The 8,919-nt window shown below is 51.7% G+C and overlaps 1 protein-coding gene across 1 annotated transcript; it reads right to left on the reverse strand.

Annotated features, from left to right (window-relative positions):
- Window positions 1-321: 321 nt before the first annotated feature.
- On the reverse strand, window positions 322-6,539 carry AZGP1 (alpha-2-glycoprotein 1, zinc-binding). Its single transcript, XM_045992658.1, has 4 exons — window positions 6,383-6,539; window positions 3,973-4,233; window positions 1,540-1,815; window positions 322-897 (listed from the first exon to the last, which is right to left on the reverse strand). The coding sequence occupies exons 1-4, from the start codon at window positions 6,456-6,458 to the stop codon at window positions 575-577; spliced, it is 936 nt and encodes a 311-aa protein (XP_045848614.1). The 5' UTR covers window positions 6,459-6,539; the 3' UTR covers window positions 322-574.
- Window positions 6,540-8,919: the final 2,380 nt, after the last annotated feature.

Consider the following 8,919-nt stretch of genomic DNA (forward strand, 5'->3'; position numbering starts at 1 on the left):
TGGTCTGGGGAGTTTCCAAGGCCCAAAGGTGTGCGGAAGGTGGAGCCCCTGGAATGGAGGAGGGCTGCGTCTCAGGGAGGAGGCAAGTCTGGGCCACTGAGGCACAGAAGAGACGTGGGTTTGTGTTAAAGAGGGTCTACGACCTCACAACAGAGGAGATGTCCCCAGTGGGCTCTTGAACAAGGCCTGAGGGCCCAGCTGATCCATGCCATGCACAGAGGGACCCTCCTCCCCCACCCCCCCACCCCCGCCAGGGCAGGATGCTTTGAGTGGATACAAGAATTTCAGATGAATGAAGGCTTAGGAAAACAGGACGAAGGGTCATATCTACTCCCATTTTTATATCATGTCCATTTAAAAACACCTTTCTACACTGGGTGCTAGGCAAGGGGATTACTGGGGATTTGATTCGATTAGATCAGACAGATCAGATCATGGGGCTTTGTAAGTCAGTTCAGCCCAGAGTCAGCTCAGGGGCCGGTACTGGAGTCTTCCCTCCTCCGAGTGTCTGAACTCACCACCGGACCCCTAGCTCGGACCCCTAGCTCGTCTCTCCTGCTGTGAGGTGGGGTGGCTACTGTCCCCGGGGGCCCTCGGAGCCGTCAGCCCTCCCTCTGGGCCACACCACAGTGAGGGGCTGGGCCAGGCTGCTGTGCTTCACACGGCAGGAGTAGGAATCCGGGGTCCCGTCCTGCGGGGAAGCTGACATTACCACCCAGGACTGGTAAGTGCTGTTTCCGCTGGGAAGCACGTCTCCCCCCGACTCAGTCTGCTGTGTATCGTCCCCCTGAATCCAGTGCAGCTCAGTTTCTCGTGGGTAGAAGCCATCAGCCCGGCACTTGAGTGTCTGAGTTTCTCCTGGGGTCCCGTGACTGGTAATGGACACGGAGGGGGGATCTGTGGAGGGACAGAGCGTGGATAGCAAGAGCCTGCTCTCGATGGCTCCCTGCTCCCTCCCCTCTCTGGGGGTCAGTGATGGGCAGAACTCCAAGCTCTGTGTCTGTCTCCCCAGGGAAACTTTGCGAAGATCAGGGAAGGCTGAGGGTTCCCAGGAGCCTCCCCGTTGGATCGTGGAATGTGGAATGACCGCCGCCGCCCTTGGGCTCCCCGTCCCTCCACCGTCTATTGACATCTGATGGCAAGAAACTGTGACTACCCTCCCATACACTTTTCTGTTTATTCCCAAACATCTGAGTGAGCTTTGAGGTTCCCTCCTCCCCCAGTCTCAGCTCCATGCCTTAGTTCTGCCTGTGGCTCTATCCATTAGACCCCTCCCTGCTCTGTCCCACAGGACGCTCGTTCTCACTCCTTCCCAAACCCAAGGCTTGCGACAACCAGGCTGTGACAGGCAGGCATTTCCCACACCTGCCTGCATGCACAGCTCAGCCTGGAGGCATGTCCTAGAGACACCACCATGGGACTGGCCGGAGATGCCCCCCCCCCCCAACGCCCCCCCCCCCCCCACCGCACTCCCAGCCTGAGATCACCTCGGTCTTTCTCAGCTCAGCGTGCGGGAGCAGGACAGAGGAAGCGGGGTACCTTGTCGGTCCAGGTAGGTCTTGCCCTGTTGCAGGAACCTCCGTAGCATTGCCGGGCACTCCTCTTCCAGGTAGGCCTTGGCCCGCAGCACGTACACTTCTTCCGCCTCCCACTTCTGCTTGGTGATCAGAGCGGCGGGGTCCTGGGGGACCCAGGCTGGGATTTCTTTGTTGAACTCGATGAAGTTCCTTCCGTCATAGGCGTACCTCCAGAATGCTCCGCTGTTTTTGTCATTCCGGAGCTCACAGCCAAACATTCCCTGAAAGGTGTGAGACCCTGCACCCTCCCCAGCCACCCCCGCGGGAAGTTAGTCAGCTTGGCACGCACTGTGCTGCGTTTTAATAACTTTCCCTCCTACACAGTTTGCAGACACAACAGGAAGCAAGGTTTTGGAGATCGAAGCACGTGGTCCCTTTATTTTGGTGAATGGGTTATGACCGTCATAGAGCAGAAGAGGGAAAGGTGCTTTGGTTTGGTGTTTCAGGCCCCTCCGGGCTGAAATGCATCCTTCCTGGCAGGGAGGGTCAGGGAGACCAGACCACACACGGGGTTCCCAGCCCCCCCACCCCCTTCCTGCTGTCATCTCATTTAGTAAACTGCGAATACCCTGGGGGTTCTTAGGAACCGACAGAACCACACTGAAGTGCTATCTCCAAGTTAAACAGAAATTATCTGGAGTTTTATACAGATTACCAAATCTCTCCTTCTTTCCCTCTGTTCTAAGTGGAGCTGATGTCGCCACATGAGTAAACTCTTTCCTGGGGTTTGCTGTCCTCATCAGGAATCTCTGAGCCGCCTCTCTGCCCAGGGAGCCACAAGTCTTAGAACCTGGCCTCCTCTGGGAGGACCAGTGTGGACCCGATACCGATTAGCGCTGTGATTTCAAGTTCCCTGGGCTCAGACCGCAGATCTCTCTGAGCCCCGATCTGGCTTGAATGTGAGCGTTTAACCTCCCCCTGCTTTGGTCTCCTCAGCTTGCAAACAGCAGCGGCCACTGTACTGGTTCGGAGGGTTGCTGCGAGCGTTACCAGCATCAACACCCGTGCCCGGCACACAGTAGGTGCTCAGGAAATGCTCATGATTCTCTCGCACCCTCCGTTCCTCTCCTTACCAATAATGACTTGCTTCAGCATTTTTATTCCAGCCAATCAGATATCTGGTGGGGTCCTTCCCGGGCCCCTGTGCCTCACCCTCTCCTACTTCTGATGCACAGTGAGGGCCATTTTCCTTATCAGGCCTTCCCATTTCTTATCCTTCAGATTTGTGCATGGCTCTGGCCTCCTTTAGGACATTTTCAGATTCCACATAGCTTCTTAGGCATTTTTGTGCTCAGAAACCCATCTCTTGGGGAGCCTGGGTGGCTCAGTGGGTTAAAGCCTCTGCCTTCGGCTCAGGTCATGATCCCAGGGTCCTGGGATCGAGCCCCGCATTGGGCTCTCTGCTCAGTGGGGAGCCTGTTTCCTCCTCTCTCTCTCTCTCTCTCTGCCTGCCTCTCTGCCTACGTGTGATCTCTCTCTCCGTGTCAAATAAATAAATAAAATCTTTAAAAAAAAAAAAAAAGAAAGAAAGAAGCCCATCTCTCGACCCTCACCCTATGATGATTTAGCATCAAGAGTTCACCAGCCTGTGACTGACTGATTCAGGAGACCGGCGGTGGGGGGTGGGGGTGGGGGTGTCTCGGCTCCCTATCTTCCTCCTACCACAAGTCTGAGGCCTTCCAAGTCTGTTCCTTACAGACAGGGGGATCTTCAGGACTCCATGTAACTCTATCAGTGTGTGGTTCTGAAGTCAGTCCCTACTGAGCTCCCAGTATGGGCCACGTTTTGCGTGAGGCATTTTCTCTCAATCATTCAATATATTTCATTGGAGCGGGTTATTCGTGGCTGTCCCAGGTGATGGGACGATCAGGGAGACCAAGACCGACGAGGTTCTAGCCTTCATGGAATTTGCAGAGGTAAGTTTTATGGAATCCCTTGGAGGTTCCGGTTCACGGATTCAGACCAGGTAATTAAGAACATGTTCACTGTCAAACAGCTAGTGACTGGCTGGGCCACGATGTGAACCAGATTTGATTGACTCTAGGGTTAGCTCATTCCCTCGCTGACATCCCTAGGCAGAGGAGCCTGATGCCTTCTAAAGTAGGATCAGCCTCAAGCAGGTCAGGGGGTGGGGCAGAGAGGTGACACGTGCCTGGATGAGAGCTGACTCTGACGTCACTTCCTGGGAGACCCGAGACCTGGGAGTGAGGATGGGGATGGGATGGGGCAGGAGGAGAGCAGATGCGCTGTGGGGTTGGGGGCGATGCTGAGTGCCTGCGAATTTCTACCCTCGTCTCTGTTATTTTCATCCTGCTGACCCCTTTCCACTTACCCCTGCAGGGCTGCCCATTGAGCTAAGACACCCCCCCACCCCAGAAGTCCACTGTTCACTGACCTTCTTTGTCCTTGTAGTAGTCCATGATGTCCTTCAGGGTCACCATGAAGATCTCCTCCCTGGCCTTCTGAAGTTCACTCTCCTTCTTCCAGTCCTCTATTCCTTCCATCTGGCTCCATGGATACCGGGGTTTGGCCTTCCTGTCTTCACTGTCATAGTGAAAGAAATCCTGGTCATTGAGGTAGGCTGTGGCCTGGAAGCTGGGGAAGCCATCCCTGGGCCTGGAGAGCCCGGTGTAGAAGAAGCTCAGAGAGTAAGACCCTGAAAAAGAGAAGACTTTGAGGTGTGGGGTCCATGCAGGGGAGGTCCAACGTGGGGCAGCAGAGGGCCAGGAAGGGGGCCGTGGCCACTGGGCCCCTCTGGAGCCTCACTCAAATGAAAAGGGCCCTATGTCTATCCCGGGGATGGTACTTTAGACACCATTCTGTGTCTTCACTGCATTGTTTCTTCTTGACACATAAGAAGATAATATTTCTCAGCCTCCTTGTATATATGTTGGGATCATGCTATTGAGGTCTGGGGATGTGAGAGGGAATGATGTCTTTTTTCTGGTCTGAGGCCCTATGAACTATTCATTCTTTCATTCATTTATTTATTTTTAAGGATTTTATTTATATATTTGACAGAGCACAAGTAGGCAGAGAGGCAGGCAGAGGTGGGGGGAAAGCAGGCTCCCCACTGAGCAGAGAGCCCAGCATGGGGCTTGATCCCAGGACCCTGAGATTATGACCTGAACTGAAGGCAGATGCTTAACCGACTGAGCCACCCAGGTGCCCCTGTCTTTCTTTTTTTAAATGTGATGACTGTGGAGACCTCAGGATGAAAGCAGGAGTTCCAAGATGCAAAGAGGACATATTCCTGAGTCACCCCAGGGAAGACAGGAAAGTTGCTTTATCTGTATTCACTTTACATGAGCAAGAAATAAACATTTGTTAGGGTAAGCCACTAAAAAATTTGTTACTGGAGCATAACCTAGTCTAAGACATAGAATTCGAATGCATAGGAAGAATTTACCAGAAAACTCAGGAGATGACCTAGAATGGATTGGCACAGGGTAAGACCAGGATCTGGATCTCAGAATTCCCAGGGTTGCACTTTGAATTTTGGCAGGAACTTGGAGAGGGGGGAGTATTTCCAATAATTAATTTGTGATACAGTTCACATTGGTATTAATAATGTTGGAGGTCATATGGCAGATTCCTAGATCAAGTGCTGAAATTATTCCTGGTAACTAGTTTCTAAATGTGATTAACTTTAGACCTTGTGTAAAGCAAATTACCCTTTACAGTGGGTGGGCCTCATCTAATCAGTTGAAGGCCACAAGAAAGAAGCCCAGTTCCCCAAAGAAGAATTCTGCCTTTCTGCCTTCAGATTGCCTTTGGACTCAAGGCAACAACACTGACTCTTCTCCACATCTCCAGCCTGCAGATTTCAATCGTGCTGGCCAGTTCCTTAAAATCAATCTCTTTTTCTATATACATCCTCGTTGTTCTGTTTCTCTAAGAACCCTGACTAATACAGATTTTGGTGTAGGATGCGATTAACATTTTATTTTGTTTTTAATTTTTTAAAAAGATTTTATTTATTTATTAGACCCACAGAGAGAGATCACAAGTAGGCAGAGAGGCAGGCAGAGAGAGAGGGGGAAGCAGGCTCGCCGCTGAGCAAAGAGCCCAATGCGGGACTCGATCCCAGGACCCTGGGATCATGACCCGAGCCGAAGGCAGAGGCTTTAACCCACTGAGCCACCCAGCCGCCCCATTGATTAACATTTTAAAATAAAACATATATTCTCATAGTTTTTAAGTGTCATAAATTTCAAACATGCACAGTTTACTTTCCATTTCTTCATCCTGAAATTGGTGGCCGAGAAACAGCCTCATTTTCCTATTCTAGTGTTGACTCTGGTGCTTCCCAGATTCCAGCTGGCTTCTTTCCCCCAACTTGCCTTCAGGGCTAATGGGTAGCACTGTGGTCTGATGGCAGGGGGGAGGGGACAGATTTCCTTCTACAGCCCTCCAGTTAACCTGCCTTCACATCTGCCACTGAGGGTTGTTCCCTCTTTCTCTACGAGCCAGACAGACTCATCCAGCCACTGGAAGAAAGAAGGAACAGGATGTTCTACTTGTGTGGCTCCTGCACCGTCCTGGCTGTGTGACCCTGGACAGGTCACTTCACCTCTGTGGTCTCGGTTTTGTTCATTTGTAAGCTAAGGGTTTTAGCTTCTGATTCTCTAAGGCCTCATTTAGCATGAGTCCAGAGGCTCCCTCAATCCTTCTTGAAGTTTGGGAGCTGAGTTAGGTGGCAGCCTGGGAACCTCTTCCCACAGTATCCCTGGGAATCTCCGCTGCACTAGAGGCCCTTTTCCAGCCCATCTGTCCCTCAGAGCCACCCTGGTTTCCTTACTCACCAGCTTGGGTTTCCTGAGGGACTGCAGGCCCCAGAAGGAGTAGCAGGGACAGCAGGACAGACACCATTGTGTCCATGGTGCCTGACCAGAAGGTTCTGGACTGCCCTGGTGGTAGAGCTCGGAGCAGACTACTTGGAAATAAAGCCAGGTGTAGTTACGGGAATGGTCGGGCTGTGAGCCCAGCCTGGGAAAGGTGACTTCACAGCCAATGGGCCTGCAGGACAGGCTCCTCCTCTGACAGTGACAGAGAAGGGTGCACAAGCCACCCTGGGCAGAGGTGGCCCTCAGCCAGTTCACGGAGGGTGTGTAGACTGAGAGCCACAACTCAGCTGTCTGCAGGTTGGGACTTTGTGCACCTGCGGGTGACCGAATGTAAGTGGATGAGGGAGGAGAGAAGGGGGGGCTGTTAAGTGGCAGATGCCTGGGGTGTGTGTTCCTTTCGTGGGGGGACTGGGGTGATGTCAGACGCCCTCTGGAAAAGCTCTGCACATGGCCAGAGCCCGGGCTTGGGCAGACCCCAGCTAGGGTGGGACCCCCTCTCTCTCACACCCTGCACACTGGAGTTCTGCACGGAGCACATTCACATCTCTGGCTCCCTCCCTTCCTTCCTTTTCCTTCTGTTTTCTTTTTTTAAAGACGATTTATTTATTTATTTGAGAGAGAGAGAGTGTGTGTATACTTACACATGTGGGGAGGGGTGCAGGGAGAGCAAGAGGAAGAGAACCCCTAGCAGACCTGTAGCGGAGCACCAAGAGCCAGACATGGGGCTTGATCATACAACCCTGAGATCACGAAAGCAAGAGTGGGATGCTCAACCGACAGAGCCAACCAGGCGCCCCTGCCTCCCTGCAACCCCTTTCTATGCTTGGGGAATCCAGGGCTTTCCATCACGGAGGCAGAAGTAGCCCGATTCCCCTTTGGGCTCGGTCCAGCAGACGCTGGTGCCCTGGACGCTGAGGCTGGTAACAGTGAAACAAAGAAGAAGGCAAGGTGGGCAGCTCTTTCTGGGGAGCTCAGCAGCGGCTGTCACTGCTGTGTCCTGGGAGCCGCGGGGCTATAAGCTGTAGGGGTTCCCACGTCCGGTGAGGGGGTGTCATTTGCCATACAGCTGGCAGCAGTGGGTGTTCATAGGACTTGCTCTGTGGCGTGATTTTCCCCTGCGCTTCTCCCGCCTAACTCTGAGCCAGGGTTTTCCGGTCTCTCCGTTGATTCTGAGAGCTAACCGATAAATCTGTTTATTTTCTGCTTCAAGTCAGAATTAGATTCTGTTTCAGCAACTGGGGATCCTGACTGATAATGAAATTGGGACAGGGAGATGGAGGGAGGGTAACTGGACTTGACCATGGGGCTGGACTGCGGCTGAATAAAGACACGATCCAGATGTTTCCGGAACTTTCTTGCAGGCTGTGGTTTTACTCTGCGGAGGGCTAACCACCTGACTGAGTTATCTCTTGTGGTCGGCCAGAGGGAAATGCTCACTGAAGGCAATATTTTAGGTCCTAAGCAGCTGCTACCATAGGACAGTGCGAAGGGCTTAAGGAAATCAGGGGCCAAAGCCTGGGAAGGTAGAGTCCAGAAGTGTTGGAGAGCTTGAAGAAAAAGAGTGTAGATTCAGAAGCAGGAATTACTGACTTCAAGCACAGCCTGAAAATCAGGCAATTTTCTATGACAGTGTGGAGAGAATCTTTTGTCTTTTGCAATGGCAAGGATGAAACAGGCGAAAAGCCAATACTGATTAATGATTAGAACCGAACTAAAGAAGATCAGGTTGCATAACCTAATTACAAAATTTATTTATCTGACAGAGAGAGAGAGAGTGCACAAGTAGGCAGAATGGCAGGCAGAGTGGGAGGGAGAAGCAGGCTCCCCGTTGAGCAGGGAGTCAGATGCGGGACTTAATCCCAGGGTCCTGGGATCATGACCTGAGCTGAAGGCAGACGCTTAACCAGCTGAGCCACTGAGGCACCCCGAAAACCTAATAAATCTAATAACCAAGAGGGGTTAGGACTTTCCTGCTGCTCCCCTATGATGGATGCCAATAAGACATTATTAGAGAAGGAACTCAAATCTGGAAGTCAGGAAGAAGGCAGCATGGGAGATGTTGTGGTTGAACAGGACATGGAACAGGATACATATATATATACATATTTTAAAATTTTTATTTGAATTATTTATTTAAATATTTTAAATATTATTTAAATTTTATTTTTAGGGGCACCTGGGTGGCTCAGTCAGTTGTGCTCAATTAAGTGTCCAGTTCTTGGTTCAGCTCAGGGTTTTGAGTTCAAGGTCCAGGTTGGGCTCCACACTGGGCATGGAGACTACTTAAAAAATATTATTTTAAAGTAGTCTCTACACCCAATACAGGGCTCGAACTCACAGCCCCAGAATCCCGAGTTGCATGCTCCATCGACTGAGTCAGCGAGGTGCCTCAGAAATGCCAAATTCTGTTGGTGGATAAAGGACAAATTGTGTAAGGACAGGGCTGGTGTCTGTCATGTTCGTTTTTCTGTCCCTAGTGCTTGGCCCATTGCTTG

This window comes from Meles meles, chromosome 21 (assembly GCF_922984935.1).
Source record: "Meles meles chromosome 21, mMelMel3.1 paternal haplotype, whole genome shotgun sequence".
Taxonomy (NCBI): domain Eukaryota; kingdom Metazoa; phylum Chordata; class Mammalia; order Carnivora; family Mustelidae; genus Meles; species Meles meles.

Bases quoted from the DNA above. Each gene is read 5' to 3' on its own strand.
- AZGP1 (XM_045992658.1), bottom strand. From the start codon at position 6,458: ATGGACACAATGGTGTCTGTCCTGCTGTCCCTGCTACTCCTTCTGGGG. The intron at 4,234-6,382 runs GTGAGTAAGGAA...TCTCTTTTTCAG, and splicing joins CCCTCAGGAAACCCAAGCTG to GGTCTTACTCTCTGAGCTTC. The intron at 898-1,539 runs GTACCCCGCTTC...GTCCCTCCACAG, and splicing joins GACCTACCTGGACCGACAAG to ATCCCCCCTCCGTGTCCATT.